Source organism: Cebus imitator, unplaced genomic scaffold, assembly GCF_001604975.1.
Source record: "Cebus imitator isolate Cc_AM_T3 unplaced genomic scaffold, Cebus_imitator-1.0 Scaffold53, whole genome shotgun sequence".
In the NCBI taxonomy this organism is placed as follows: domain Eukaryota; kingdom Metazoa; phylum Chordata; class Mammalia; order Primates; family Cebidae; genus Cebus; species Cebus imitator.
In genome coordinates this window covers 4,436,841-4,452,314 of record NW_016107368.1, presented here as the reverse complement: position 1 = coordinate 4,452,314, position 15,474 = coordinate 4,436,841, and the positions used below count along the sequence as shown (strand labels likewise).

General features: G+C 63.3%; 1 protein-coding gene across 6 annotated transcripts in view; it reads left to right on the top strand.

Annotated features, from left to right (window-relative positions):
- The window catches only part of KDM4B (lysine demethylase 4B), a 181,064-nt gene that overhangs the window by 152,999 nt on the left and 12,591 nt on the right, over positions 1 to 15,474 (top strand). For all 6 annotated transcript variants that reach the window (XM_037738421.1, XM_017528393.2, XM_037738423.1 and 3 more), the window contains 7 exons: positions 7,325 to 7,791; positions 8,104 to 8,224; positions 10,642 to 10,820; positions 11,915 to 12,137; positions 13,794 to 13,870; positions 14,165 to 14,220; positions 14,503 to 14,611. In XM_037738421.1, the coding sequence (XP_037594349.1) occupies positions 7,325 to 7,791; positions 8,104 to 8,224; positions 10,642 to 10,820; positions 11,915 to 12,137; positions 13,794 to 13,870; positions 14,165 to 14,220; positions 14,503 to 14,611 (1,232 nt within the window). The remainder of the gene's footprint in view (positions 1 to 7,324; positions 7,792 to 8,103; positions 8,225 to 10,641; positions 10,821 to 11,914; positions 12,138 to 13,793; positions 13,871 to 14,164; positions 14,221 to 14,502; positions 14,612 to 15,474) is intronic.

The following is a 15,474-nucleotide window of genomic DNA, read 5'->3' as shown; positions in this document are numbered from 1 at the left end:
GCGCCATTGCACTCCAGCCTGGGTAACAAGAGTAAAACTCCGTCTCAAAAAAAAAAAAAAAAAAAAAATTAAGAAAGAATTGCTAAAGAAACAGAAGGATGTACCAGGTGTCAGGAGCGCCCCTGAGCAGACAGACGGCAGCTGCCCCCACGTCCTCCGCAGGTTCAGTGCGGCCGCATTCGGGATCCCAGCAGCGTTCGCAGGTTTCAGTGCAGGTGGATAAAAACCCAGGGCCTACCAAGAGGCCAGGGCCACCCTCGCAAAAGCCGGGCTTCCCACGGAGCTGCAGGACCCCGGCGAAGATGACAGGTCGGGGGTCTAAGAATAGGGATCCTGGAGCAGCGGACGTGCTGTGAGACCTGGAGGCCTTCCCTCCCGCTGTCCACGCCGCGGCCTCTGAGCACCCTGTGGCCGCCGACGTGAACCACCACAACCTTGGTGGCATAAAACAGCACACCCCTTCTCTCACAGCTCTGGAGGTGAGAAGTGTGACGCAGGCCTCACTGGGCTGAAATCAGGCCGCGGGCAGGCGGCTTCCTCCTGGGGCTCCGGGGGGAACCTGTTCCCGCCTTTCTCAGCGCCCAGAGGCGCCCACGTCCCTCGGCTCGGTGGCCTTCCTCCCCTTCGCAGCCACAGAGCAGCCTCTCCCAGCCTCTCGGCCGCTCACCCTCCTCCCTCCTCTTGTGAGGACCCTGGGAGGAGCCTGAGCCCCCAGTTACCCAGGATGCTCTCCCGTGCCAGGGCCTTCACTCAGCCCCACCTGAGTGTTCCTTCTGCCGCAGGAGGGACAGTCACAGGCTCTAGGTCTGAGGATGCAGGTGCCTTTGGGGCTGCTCCTCTGTCTGCCACATGCCTAGGAATTTGTGTGGGAAAGAGAACTGGCAGCCTGTAAACACAAAGCAGGAAAATGTCTTTATAACCCAAGGCTAAGTGATGCTTTATTAAAAAGCACAAACCAGAAAGACGAAGATTGACAGATTCAGTGACTCCCAGATACACTGCTGTTTATCCAAAGATGGACCTTTAAGAAAGTGAGAAGGCAAGCTGACGGGCAGCGAAGGCACCTGCCATTCTGTCACCGACCAAGAGCAGATAAGAAGGATCAGGAGGAGCTCGGCTCCCCGAGGAGGTGGCCACGGAGGAGGAGACCCCTGAGGCTGATGTGCGCAGCCTGCTCTGGGAAGCGAGGGGGAGACGCTGCTGACGGCTCACTGGAACACCAGAGGTGGAAACACCCACCATGCCCAGCACCAGCAGCCGGTACAGCGGGCAATGCAGTCCCCCCGCTGCCCGGGACCTGCCTGAGTCCAGCTGCGCTGGAGTGAGACCTGGCCTCATCTGGCGAAGCGGAGCGTTTGCAAACTGCACACCCAGAGCTGCCCTCGGGCATGTCTCCTGGAGAGACCTTTGCTGGGGCACTAGGACTGTGCAGATGCGGGGACAGGCAAGGCAACCAGCCACATCTACAGAGAGGGACAGGGAAGCAGCGCCCTCAACGCCCTTGTCTGCCCTGCAGGCATGAGCACTGGGGGCCGCTGCCCCCCACCCTGTGGCTCTCGGACATGAGCCTGCGTGGCACAGGGGCTCTCATAGGCTGTGCTCCATTTGTTGAAAGGCCATAGATGGGGCGGCTGAAATGTACAACGTCACCGCCTGTGGAGGCTGGGCGTTCACAGTCCACATGTCAGCCAGGCTGGCCCATTCTGAGGACCCAGGAGGATCTGTCCCTGGCCCCTGTCCTGGGCTTGGAGGTGGCATGCTCGTGTTCCCTTGGTGTTCTCCCAGAGCGTGTCTGCCGGACTCCCCCTTCCTCAGGACACCAGCCCACCCCAGAGGACCTCATTGTCAAACTCCCGGGCTCCACCTCAGCCTCCCAAAGTGCTGGGATCGCCGGCATGAGCCACTGTGCCTGGCTCTGTCTTCGTTCATGTGACTGACTGATCTACAAATCTGCCCAAGGCCACCGCCTGGAGACAGCCGCACCTCCCCAGTCCCGGCGTGACCTGCCCTCACTTGGGCCTCGCCATGGCCTTGGCCTCCGAGTTTCAGGTTCAGGGAGGTGCCGGACCAGTGGGCCGTGGCTCTCCTCTGCTCTCCCGTCCCCATGTGTGGGCCTACCTGGATGGGCAGCACTCCCTCCGCCGACAGGGAAACTTGCCTGCTGGAGAGAAGCCGGGCAGGGGAAGGACTTGGGGAAGATGATGCCCCGTGCAGGCGAAGCCGTGGCCTGGTCACTCGTCGTCCTCCTTAAAGATGTACAGGTCAACTCGGCCCCACCTGAGGTCCCCAGGGGTCCACGCACCTCAGGCGGTAGTCACAGTGGCAGGAGGCTGGGCCTGGGGCATCTCTGCGGCCTGTGGCTTCCACGGGCTCTGAAAGGCATGAACCCCCACAGAAAGGCCGGGGACCGGCATGGAGTGTTAGAGGCCACCGTGGTGCCACGTCAGGGCCTCTGCCCAGGGAGGGCTCAGGGCTGGCGCTGCCCCGCTGACCTGGACACCCCATCTCTGTTCCACGATAGAGGCTCCTTCCTGAGAAGGCCCGGATCTGGCAGGGGTGGGAGTTTCTTGGACACAGCCCTTTTCCCGGGAGCCCGAAGTCCTGAGAGCCTTTGGCCGGGAGGCGCAGCTCGGGAGGGCCTCACGTGAAGGCCTCCTCACAGTCGGGCGGGGCTGTGGGAAGGATTTCCTCAAGTGGTTTCTGGTCTTCCTTGAATGCCAGTTTCATGCCCCTAAAAGCTGTGATGCCTAGCAGTGGGGTGTGGGGTTTGTGTTTTTATATGGAACCAGCCAGGAGGGCCGGCAGCTCTTGGTGCCAGGAGGGAGGCATCAGTGGTCTCGGAGCAAGCCCCTCGGAAGGGAGGGGCCCGGATGGCAGCTGGGAGGCTGCTTCCCAGTGGCCATCTGTGCCCCTACCCCGTTCTCACTGGCTGCTTTGAGATCTGGGAAGAGCGGCCACCCTGTTGTCCAGCCCGAAGAGGGACCAGCAGCCCCACCAGTCAGCCCTGACCCCAGGGGCCACCAGAGGCAGGAAGGCAGCCTGGTCCACCTCTCCTGAGCCCGAGGGGAGGCCCCGCCTCCTGGGAGAAGGCCTGCAGTGCAGGACACGCAGGGTCTGGTGCAGAGCCACGATGGCGACCAGGAGGGCTGGCACAGGGCTGTCCTGCCCCCCAGAGTGGGGAGAGGCAGTGGTGAGAGCAGACAGTGCCCGCCCTGCCCTGCCCTCACCCTGTAGCGCCACTCTTAGGAAAGCCCTCATGGCTGGCAGCTGGCTTTAGGACATGGACGGTATAGGCTGCCATGTCTCGAGGGCAACCCCAGTGCCTAGTGAAGGGCTGCGAGCTCAGCCGGGGGACCCCCAGCACATTCCAGCCGGGCCTCCGGCGCTGTCAGGCACATCCAGCTGCAGGCTGAGCATGGGAGGACAGTGGTGTTGGAGGGGGTGGCCAGAGAGCCCCTGAGACTGGGACTGGGTTGGCCCAGGCATGGCGGCCAAGCGTGAAACGTGGGGGAGGGGTCCCTAAACCAGGCCGCAGCCTTGGAGCAGGAACAGAGCCGTGTCCTCAGAAATGGGTGGTTTCTTGCCCTCCGCAGGGAAGCCTGGGCCTCTGGACCTGTCTTGGGGTTTGCTGGAGGCTCTGTTGGAAACCCTGGTGCTGGGGAGGGGTGGTCCAGCAACCAGGCAGGCTGGTGAGCCCTGATGGTGGGGGTTGCGTTGACAGCTTACCTGTCCCCCAAAAACAGTGTGAGCAGGGTGTCAGCCAGCTGCCCTTGGGGGCCTGGGCGCACCGCCGGCCTGTCTGTTCAATAGTCCCTGCTCTGTTCTGAAGCCCCTCACCCGTCTCCACTTCCTCAGGCCAGGGAGGTGAGGGGTGGGCCAAGGTGTCTGTGGAATGCAAGGACAGAACCCCGAGGTGCTGCTGTGGAGTGTGGCCATCTTTCCGCCTGTCTGTCCTGGCCTTGGCTGTTTCCCTCTAAAAGGTCCCTGTGCATCTGCCCTGGCCTCACAGAGCCTGGGAGCCGACGGAGAGAGGCTTGGAAACTTTTCTTGCAAGTTTGAAAATCCAGGGCACCGGCAGGCCCGGGCTGTGTGTGTGGAGCGGGTTGAGGCTGTCGGCGTTGTCATTCGCTGCTCACTGCCGGCAGGGATGGGCGGTCAGCCGGGCACCCCAGGCTCAAATTACCTCCCGCTTCGTCTCCCATGCCTGGTCCCTCCGGGAGACAGAACCAGGCACCCGAGCCGGGAGGGCTGTGGGGAATCGGGACTTGGGATCAACCCCGTCCTTGGAGGAGGAGGGAGTCCTGCAGTGTGGCCCTTGGTGGGAGGACAACCCCCGGGGGCCTCGGCTCCCAGCCGTCCGCGCCTCGCCAGCAGAACCAGGGCCTGGGGCAGTTGCACCAGCTGCCGCTCAGCTCCCAGGAGGCCCCGTGGTGGGGGGAGGATGCCAGCTCCTTAGAGAGGCAGGGACTCCCCAAGGACCCTCGGAGCAGACACCTTCTGTGGTGCCGTGTGCTGACAGCCGCTCTGCGTCCCTGGCCCCACAGCCCCTGTGCGTGGAGTGGCCTGTTGTGTGTGAGGGGCAGGTGGGGGCCGGGCGGGCTCTGACGGCCGTTTCCTCCTGGCACCTTCCCCACTTCCTGGTGTGTGCGCTTAGCAGCCCCGCAGCTGGAGGCCGTGAGCTGTGTCCTGGAATCTTCCTCTCTCTCCCGAGACCATCGGTGCCCCAGCTGGGGGCCTCCTGGGCCAGACCCCATGCCAGCCCCTGAAGATGAACCAACTGGGGCGGCCGTGGCCTGGGAAGCCGGCCCAGCGGTGTGGGGCCGAGTCCCAGTCCTCCATGGGCCTGCGGTGTGGAAGGCAGGTCAGATCTGCCGTCCTGAGTGGGGCCGGGGGGCGCTGTCACGGATGAAGAAACACTGGATTTCCTTAGGGGAACAAAGCTGTCCTCAAGTGCCTTTTACACACACAGGACAGCGGCTTTCCCGACAGGCACCCGCGGTGGGGCGTGCAGCCTCTGCAGCCTGCCTGGGCTGCTCCAGCTTCCCGGGGGCTGGGCGTCCTGGTGAGGCAGCCCCACCCCCCCGCATCTCCACCCTCTGCTCCCGGCCTCCCCCCCGCATCTGCAGGGGAGAAAGTTTCTTCCCACGGCAGCCTGTCTGCTGTGTCCACTGTTTACCTCCCCTGGCCAGATAACAGCGGCAGGGACGACAGCGCTCCCTGCAAGGCCAGACAGGACCTGGGAGCGTTCCAGCCTCCCCTGCCAGGGGTGGCGGTGGGGGAGGAACCAGACCAGTGCCTCCAGCGCCCCAGAATGCTCAGGACTAGTAAGGGTGGGGGCCAGGGCGGGGGCGGGGCTGCCTTCGCCTATAGCCGCTCACTTGTCTCTCTTGAGAAACAGGTGGGCGTGTGCCTGCCAAGGACACCGTGGGCGGTCCCCGAAACCCGCAGATGGAGCTGGGGTGGGTGTGGGGAGGAGAGCTGGAGCAGGGAGGACAGGGCTGCCTGCACTCCTGGGGGAGGCTGCGGGCTGGGGCCCCTTGTGGGAGAGGGTGGGGTGGTGTGGCTTCCTCCCGCCTGCAGGGTCTGCTGCGGGAGGGTCCTCACTTGACCCTTCCTGGGGTCAGCGCGGGTCAAGGGTTAAGTGGTCACCCCTGGCCCTTGGGAGCCCTGTCCCTGAGGTCCTCAACGCTTACCACTGTTCCTGGCATCACGGACTGTGGAACCAGGGACAGCTCGTGGTGGGTTTTTAGCAAGTGGTGAGATGGGGCGCTGTGCTCCAAACCAGACCCCAGGACGGGCCACCTGGTCACCAGTTGAGTGTGCAGGGATGAATTTCCTTCCCTTGACTTTTCCTTCCTTTTCCAGCCTGCTGGGGGAGGTGGAGGTGGTGAAGTGTTAGCGCAGTGACTGGTTCATCCTCGTCTGCCTGGGACCTTCCAGTTTTAGCACGGAAAGCCCCATAGCCCAAGAATCCCTTGGATATCAGCCCCTGTCCCTTCTTACAGGATATCCCGGGAGCCCTGGGGCGTGGAGACACACAGATGGCAGCCTGAGCCCCCGTCCCCATTCTCCAGAGGGAGCAGGCAGGGTGCCAGGGCTCCAGGGCTCATGGTGTTCCGGGGTCCACAGTGAGCTGGGCGGCCAGGCTGCTCTTCCTTTGGGACAGGGCTCCGAGGTGCCATGCCACACCTCACCCCGAGTAGCAGCCCTCAGAGGGATCCACCCTGCACGAGCTTCTCACAGCCTGACACAGCCCCGCTGGGCTCTCGTGGAGCTCACATGGAGCTGTGTGCAGGGCCAGGCCCTCCCGGGGCTCCAGGGCAAAACCCTTTCCCAGCGTCTAGAGGTGCCTACATCCCTTGGCTCAGGGCCCCTTCCTCCCCCTTCACAGCCACAGCACAGCCTCTTCCAGCCTCTCGGCCTCTCACCCTCCTGCTTCTCTCATGAGGACCCTGTGAGGACACTGGGCCTCCGTGATCATTGAGGATCCCCTCCCATCTCAGGGTCCTTCACTCAGTCCCACCCATAGAGTCAGAGTCCCCTCTGCCACGTCGTGTCCACATCCACACATCTGGGAGAGCTGGGGGCTGTGATTTAGCCAGCCAGACTGCCCATCCCAGTTTTGATTTACTGCACACCCTTCCTGGCCCCAAAGTAAAATGCCACAAAGACGTGTTACCTGACCCCTCCCCGCCACCTGTCAAGACATCTCCCCAGCGCAGCCCTGGGGATTTCCACACAGAAGGCCCATCTGCTCACATGGCCACTGGTCAGGGTTCGTTGATCAAGGTTTTGTGCATCGTTCAGTTTTATCTTTGTCAGAAGCAAAACCTTAAATAGCGTTTTCACATCCACAGTAGAAATGTACACAATTCGTTATGTGGGAACAGAAAAAGTGCTTCTCCCTCACCCGCACCCCCACCCCCACCGGGAAATGCCCTTTGGTGTCGCCCACCCAGGTGGAAGCTGGGAGGACAGAGCAGCCTCCCCGAGCTGGGTTTGGGGACCCGTCTCCCACTTGCCGTAACCCCGGAAGGTGCCTAGAGCAATACTTGGCGGGTCCTCGCAGGCCTTGGCAGGCGAGAGCCACTGCCGGGCTGGCATTCCTGGGAGACCTGGGCCCTGGGGGTGCCTGGCCAGGTGCCCCTGAGGTGATCTGAGGTGGTCTAAAGCCCGTGCCCTTTGCCCACCCGTGTTCACGTGGCCTCTCGGGGCTGGAAGCGACCCTCAACCATCCCAGCCAAGGTTGGGGATTTCTGGGGAGCGAGGGACCAGCAGCTGAGCTGGGGTTCTCCTCCCTGACTGCCCTCTCCTCTCCCCACAGAGGATGGGAGGGGCAAGCTTCGGCCAACCAAGGCCAAGAGCGAGCGGAAGAAGAAGAGCTTCGGCCCACTGCCCCCACAGCTGCCGCCGCCCACCCACTTCCCCTCGGAGGAGGCACTGTGGCTCCCGTCCCCGCTGGAGCCGCCGGTGCTGGGCCTGGGCCCCGCGGCCATGGAGGAGAGTCCCCTGCCAGCGCCCCTCAACGTCGTGCACCCCGAGGTGCCCAGTGAGGAGCTAGAGGCCAAGCCTCGGCCCATCATCCCTATGCTGTATGTGGTGCCTCGGGCCGGCAAGGCGGCCTTCAACCAGGAGCACGTGTCCTGCCAGCAGGCCTTCGAGCACTTTGCCCAGAAGGGCCCGAACTGGAAGGAGCCGGCCTCCCCCATGGAGCTGACAGGGCCCGAGGACGGTGGAGCCAGCAGTGGGGCCAGCCGCGCAGAGAGCAAGGCTCGGGCCGGAGAGGGGCAGGTGGGGCGGAGGGGGCAGTCGGGGAGGAGGGGGGCAGGCGGGGAGGATGGAGGGAGGTGGAGAGGAGGGGGGCAGGGGGGCGGAGGGGGTCAGGAGGCTGCCTGCTGGTCTCACAGGGAACTGTGGCTCTTCTTGCAGCGCAGGTGGGTTGTCTGTAGTTAGAGAACAGAGGTGGCTCGTGGCCCTTTCCTGGGACCGTCACCCCAGAGGAGGAGACTCAGGCCTTGGGCTCACTGAGCCTGTGTCTGGCTCGGAGGGAGCCCCCCGGGGGTCTGTAGCCTGGCCCTTACCGCAGCTTGTTCTGTGTTTCAGGCACCATCCACATTTTCCAAACTGAAGATGGAGATCAAGAAGAGCCGGCGCCATCCCTTGGGCCGGCCGCCCACCCGGTCCCCGCTGTCGGTGGTCAAGCAGGAGGCCTCAAGTGACGAGGGTGAGTGGGGGTCCCACTCCCCTTCGACCTCCTCCCGCCTTTCCCCCAGGTCTTCCCCGGTGACCCCAGGCCCTTCTGTGGCTGCGCCACCTTACCTGTAAAATGGGGGCCGGTCCTCAGTGAGTCCAGTCAGGAAGGTTCACAGAGCTGAGGCTTGGAATCCCCAGGCCTGGGCTGAGTGCTACCTGCAGACCCGGCTCCTGCCAGCACCCCCTCCCCCAGGCCTGGGCCAGGTGCCCCGCCAGCTCACAGGGGGGCTGTGGGTTGGGTGGGGGCAGAAGTGCTGGCCACCCCTCCCAGGTGGAGGTGACGGAAATGGAGTCAGAGTTTGGGATAACCAGGTGAGGCCTGAGAGCTTGGGCGGGGTCAACATGCAGCCCCTCCCAGCGTCTGACTTGTTTCCAGTGCAGACATCCTCACAGCCACATCCATTGCTAGACATGGCCAGCGAAGAGGTCTGTCCTCAAAAGCACTGCGGCTGCCTCGGGGGTAGGGGGAGGTCCGCTGTATTCCAGGTGCATGACCAGAGGAAAGCCCCTCACTCACCCTGGCCACCCTGACAGGTGGTCACCCTGGGACAGGTGGTCACCTAGGGCAGGCAGTCACTCCAGGACAGGCGAACACTCCAGGACAGGCGGTCACCCCAGGACAGGCGGACACCCCAGGACAGGCGGACACCCCAGGACAGGCAGACACCCCAGGACAGGCAGTCACCCCAGGACAGGCGGACACCCCAGGACAGGTGGTCACTCCAGGACATGTGGTCACCCTGAGTAAGCAGTTCCCTGGGACAGGCCGTCACCTGCGCAGGTGGTCGTGCAGAGAGGCAGCTGCTGTTGGAGATGTCCCTGCTGCCTGGGCTGCCCACGATGGGGGGCTTAGGGCTTGTGCCGCCCCACGGAAGAGTCCTCCCAGGCCTGAGCAGGGGCCATCTGGGCCTTGGAGAGGTTAGAACAAAAGGCTGTGGTGAGGCTTTGAGTGGGCGGGAGGAGACAGAATCTTCCGTGGAACCCTCAGCCGGGAGCCGCTGTCTTGTGCGCAGGAATCCTGCTAAGCCCATTTTTCATCTCCTGCTTCAGCCTTTGGTTGGGGATGTGCATAGAATATGAAAATGGCCTGCATGCCGTCTTTCATCCTGTGCGTAATTGCAGGGGTGGGCGAGGAGGGTTCTAGGGGCGCTGGGATCGCAGGGCGAGAGGAATCAGCAGGGGACAGAGCAGTGACCAGGGGCCCGTGGGCTGCCTTGGGAAGGGGCCTTGCCTTCTAGCTGGGGATCCTTCCAGAAAGCACCTCCAGGGCCTCTGTGGACTCCCCCACTCCCCACACCCCACTGTGGCCCTTTGGTGAGACCATCACAGCCCCAGAACTCCAGGCATCCTGGGGCCGTGAGTGACGAATATAGCTGGTGGCTCCGTTCTCATCCCCTGGGCCTCGAGCCACTTAGGGCCTTCCCTGGGCGCAGCTGGTGGGACTGTCGGGTCTGGGTTTTCAGAGGAGTCTTGGCCTAAGGTTCCTGAGTCTACCGTGGGGGTCCTGGGCCTCCACCTCGGGGAGCCTGCCCTGCCGTCCTCTGGATGAACCAGGGTCAGCACCACAGCTGGGCTGATCCCAGGACCCCAGGCTCCCCTTAGGTTGGGCTAGGGGTTGGGCCACAGAAACGGGTACCCTTCTCCTGGGGACAGCCCAGCCATGTCCACAGGAGATGCAGGGAGGAGACATGGCGAGATTGGGGTGCAGCAGCTGGCAGTGGAGCCCATTAGAGTCCGGTGGGGACGGGCGGCAGGTGGGAGAGAGACCGCTGCTGCTTCTCAGCAACAGACCTGCCTTACCAGAGTTCCCTGTCACGAAGCTCTTCCCGGGATGGGAGCCTTGGCTTCTGTCACTGCCCCTCCTGACTCCCTGCCTCACTCCTCCTGCACCTCCCTTGAGTTCAGGGAGTCTGTGCCCACCCAAGACAGGAAGGACAGTGTCCCTGAGTATCGCTGGGTCACTCCTGAAGCCCCCACACAGACTCAGACCCCAGGACGGGTGCAGGGCAGCAGGGGCAGGGCTGGACACTGAGTTTGGTGGGTCCGTGGCCCAGAAGGCCCCACATGAGTGTCAGAGTGGATAGCTCCAGATGTCCAGGGAGAAACAGATGTTGGGGGAGGGGCTCAGAGGAACCATGTTTAGGGGCTGAGGCCTCGGGTGGCAGTCAGCCAAGACAGATGTGTCCCCTCTTGGTGGGATGGGACACTGCAGTGCCAGCTTGCTGGGCATCGTGGAGAATGGGGCACCCAGGAGGCGGGTGGAGGGGGAGCCACGGACCAGGGGCCCTGCTGGGCTGCAGCCCCAGCCCATCTCCTGGGCAGTTGGGGTGATTCCTCAGGCAGGTTTTTAGGGGCTTCAAGTGTCTCTCCTCTCCTCTGTTCTTCTAGAGGCATCCCCTTTCTCCGGGGAGGAGGACGTGAGTGACCCCGAGGCTTTGAGGCCCCTGCTGTCCCTGCAGTGGAAGAACAGGGCAGCCAGCTTCCAGGCCGAGAGGAAGTTCAACGCAGCGGCTGCGCGCACGGAGCCCTACTGCGCCATCTGCATGCTCTTCTACCCCTACTGCCAGGTAGGCAGGCGAGCCCTGCGTTGGCACAGTGGCCCTGGGCGGGGACCTCACCCCCAGGCATGTGCTCCGGCAGGTCTGGGTAGACAGAGGCAGCGAGGTTGCCATGCCGAGGGCGGCGAGCCTGCCTGGGAGCCCTGCCGCTGAGAGCCGCCCACACCATACCTGGGAGCCGGATTTAGCGCCCTGGTCCCTGAGACAAACAAGGCCTGACATCTCACCGTCCCCAGGCGCTCGCTGTCCTTTGTGAGGCCGGAGAGGCTGCTGGCAGCCACAGGCCGGGCCGGCCGCGTCCGACGTGCGTCTTCCTGACTCCCCTCGCCAGGCAGAGCGTTCATCACGCGCCCTCCAGCGCACCCCAGCGCCGGGGCCACGCAGGCAGCCTGAGCTCTGTGTCTGATGCGACCCTCATGGGAAGGTCTTCATGGGGTGGGGACAGGGCCAGACAGTGTTTGGGGATTCTGGCTTTCTGGAGGAGTGAGAAGAAGGGCCGAGGTGGCCCTTGGCACTGTTATACCCAGGCGAGTTTAAACAGAAGCGCCGCGCTCTGAGCGTCCGCTGTTAATGGCCGGCGTCCGAGTCAGCTAGAGCTCAAAGGTCTCAGCCCAGGACAAAGCCAGTCCACACTTTTGTATCAGTTTAGGGTCAGGGCGGTAAGCAGATTAGTACAGAATCAGAAGGAGCAGGTTAGGGGAAGGGGGCTAACAACAAAATTCTATTTAAAGCTTTCACTCAGGATGTGGGGGAGGCAGTTACGCAGGTGCAGGCGCAGGGCGTATAGGCCAGTGGGCTGTTTCTCAGAAAACTGCTTGCAGAGATGCCAGGTGTCTCAGACCACAAGCTCTCGGAACAGAACGCCCTGCGTAGCTCAAGGTGGCAAAATGGAGTGGACAGGATCGTTCACAACATGCTCATCACAGCCCAGCTAGTGTATTTCAGCATCTCTCCTAGTTCAGCAGTCAGGCATCTCCCGACTCCCCCCTCTCAAGGTGGGCCCTATAGCCAGAGGGCATCAGGGCCCTGAGAGAGGCCTGCACTGCCTCCCCGCCCCACCCCCCACACAGCTCCGTCCCCTGAAGGCCCCCTCTCCCCTACAGGCCCTACAGACTGAGAAAGAGGTGCCCCCAGCCTCCCTCGGAGAGGGCTCCTCAGCCACACCTCCCTCCAGAAGTGGCCAGAAGACGAGGCCACTGATCCCCGAAATGTGCTTCACCTCCGGCGGCGAGAACACAGAGCCGCTGCCGGCCAACTCCTACATCGGCGACGATGGGACCAGCCCCCTCATCGCCTGCGCCAAGTGCTGCCTGCAGGTTCACGCTAGTGAGTGCCGGGGGCCCGAGGAGCCACGTCTCCAGTGGGATGCTGGCGGGTGCCATCCTCCCCCGCAGAAGCCAGGCCGGCCCCTCTCCCTGGCTGCTGTTTCAGGGCCAGGGCAGGGGCCTCCCCCAGTGACTTCCTGCAGTTTCTGACTTTCTCGTCTTTCCCGTCGTGGGGCTGCTGGGCTGCAGTCCCGCCATCTAGAGAAGGGGAAAGGCTGTGGCCGTGGAAGGGCCGGGTGACCCCTGCCACCCCCAGGCAGGACAGGCCTCCGCTCCCCCAGGGTCCAGAAGATGCCAGTGCAGGCTCAGGTGCCAGCCTCTGGGGTGAGGAAGCCTCTGTTCTGAGAGGCCCTGGGCTCATTCCGCCCTGTCCCTGACACCGGGAAGCTTACCCTAGGGCCAGAGCCAGAAGCGGGCCAGGCACGCCCCAGGAGGACCAGAGACCTGCGCCCCGCCTCCCCCAGGCGAGGTTCCCTGCCAGGCGCTCTCTCTGCCAAGCAGCCTTTGCAGGCAGACATCCCTGCCCTTGACTCTGGCCCGGGCACGGTCCCTCCTCTTTGTCCATCTGGACAGTTCTGCCGCATCCTCCCCAGGCCTGGGAGGCAGCAGGAGGAGCTCGGGCGCCCGCTATGCCTGTGATTTGGGGCCGGGGTTGAAACTGATAGTCACAGTAAGACTGCAGCGTGGTCAGGGTGTCTGGTTTATCTCTGTTCTCGGGGAGCCCTCCCCAGTCCTAAGGCTCAACTGTGGAGCAGACAAAGAAATGGATGTCTCTTTCCCAGGCATTAGAGGGTGGCAGGAAATCAACTTCCAGGGCAGGGGGAGGGCTTTCTGGAGAAGTTTAATTTTCTGTACCCTGGCCGAGGCGGCAGCCATCCATCTCTGTCGGTTTCCTTCTGGCAGCGGTCGGCCTGGGGGCTCACTGTGTCTCCTGGCTGGGAGGGTGTTCACTCTGCTTTGCCAGGCCTGGGTTTGGCATGTGCCCCGGGCAGGTGGGCTCCCTGGGGGAAGCGTCGCTAAGGGCCCCAGGCCCGCCACAGCCAGGCCACCCCAGCCAGGGTCACCCCAACAGATGCCCTCCAGCCGTGCCCACCACTCTGCTGTTCTGTAGGCAGTGAGGTCTGGGCCATCAGCCCTGGCAGAGAGCCCTTTCCACACTGCAGGGCAGTGGCTCCCAGCAGAGGCAGAGCCCTGGGGGCAGGTGGAGCCCCTGTCATCGCTCTAGGGGCATGACTCGGCCCTCCATGCCCTCTCCCCACTTCCAGACCCAGGACCACGTCCAAAAGCGAGTTGCCTCTGTGGCCTGGGCCTTTCTGGACACAGCAGGAGGTGCCACTGTCGGGGGTACAGACCCCCGACAAAGAAGGGCCCTCAAGACACCACCAGGCTGAGCATAGCAGACCCAGCCGGAGCCCAGGGGCCCTGCTCCCCATCCCTTGTCCTACTTCCACACGAGTAGCTTCCAGACCTTTCTCTCACCCCACGTGCTGTGGCCTGGCATGACCCTCAGAGGGTGGTAACAGCAGATACCCTGAATGCTGCAGCTGTGTCTGGAGGCCCCGTCACCCCACGTGCAGACGCCGGCCCCCAAGTTACCCGCACCTCCTCCCAAGTCTCACCCGCCCCCCAGATCTCAGCTGGCCCCGCTGTCTTCCAGGTTGCTATGGCATCCGTCCCGAGCTGGTCAACGAAGGCTGGACGTGTTCCCGGTGCGCGGCCCATGCCTGGACTGCGGTAACTCGCTCCCTGCGGCGCGGTTGGTGCTCTGAGAGGCCGGGTCCCCGGGCCCACTTCAGCTCTGGGCCGTGACTTTGGGCTGTAACCTCCCCTCCGTGGGCCTGGGTTCCTCCACTTCCTTCACGTCTGCCCTGAGGGGTGGGACCCGAGGGACTCCGACCATCACTTTGGTGGCTGCTAGGTTGAAATATAAGGACCGTGGGCTGGGGACGGTTGGCGGATCAGTCCCCATGCAGCGTTTCGGGGAGCCTGCCCAAGCCACGCTCACCCACAGCTGTCTGGTCCCCGCAGGAGTGCTGCCTGTGCAACCTGCGAGGAGGCGCGCTGCAGATGACCACTGACAGGAGGTACGTGGCGCTGGGCGCGGGCCTGGGGCTGGGACTGGACGGGAGCCCGCCCTGGGCTGGGGCTCCATGGGGTGTGACCCCAGTCAGGGGTCAGCCGTCACCTTCGTGTAACCACCCAGTGTCATGGATGGGGTGGTTGGGGCCAAAGAGGAACACATGCCTGACCTCCCTGAAGGTCCCCAGGCGCTGACCTAGCCGAGAGCCGCATCACGCAGAGCCCCTCTGTGGCCGGCCCAGGCCCTCAGAAGCGCCCCTGACCCCACCCTACCCCTGCCCTGCCAGGTGGATCCACGTGATCTGCGCCATCGCCGTCCCCGAGGCGCGCTTCCTGAACGTGATCGAGCGTCACCCGGTGGACATCAGCGCCATCCCCGAGCAGCGGTGGAAGCTGGTAGGTCCTTGTGGTTGAGGCCCACCCTGCCCGTGCCTCTGGGACCCGCCAGCCAGGCCCAGCTCCCCACCTGCTTGGTCCAAAGCGGTCTTTCCTCCAAGCTCTGCGTCTCCCTGGGGGTGGGCAGCTCTCAGGAAGCCAGTCACACCGACTTCAGCAGCTGTGCTCCTTTTTGAATCGTTCGCTGAGGCACAAGGTACACTGTTGTGTATCACTGAGACTTCACACCTGCTGAGAGCAGCTCTCTCCACCCGCCCCGGCGCCCGGCACTCTGCTTCTGTGTGTTTCCCTGTGTTATAGATCCCACGTGAGTGGGATTGTGCAGTCTTTATTCTGCGACTGGCCTCTTTCTTAAGAGACAGGGTCCCCACTTAGGGAGGCCGAGGCAGGCGGATCAGGAGGTCTCGGAAGATCGAGACCAACCAGAGATAGAGTGAAACCCCATCTCTACTAAAAATACAAAAGTTAGCTGAATGTGGTGGCAGGCACCTGTAGTCCCAGCTACTCAGGAGGCCGAGGCAGGAGAATCGCTTGAATGCGGGAGGTGGAGGTTGCAGTGAGCCGAGATTATGCCACTGCACTTCAGCCTGGCGACAGAGCGAGACTCCATCTCAAAAAAAGAGAGAGAGAGAGAGAGAGACAGAATCTCACTCTGTTACCCAGGCTGGAGTGTGTGGAGAGAGAGAGAGAGAGAGACAGAATCTCACTCCGTCACCCAGGCTGGAGCGCGTGGAGAGAGAGAGAGAGAATCTCACTCTGTCACCCAGGCTGGAGTGCGTGGAGAGAGAGAGAGAGAGACAGAATCTCACTCCGTCACCCAGGCTGGAGTGCGTGGTGCCGTCACTCCGTCACCCAGGCTGGAG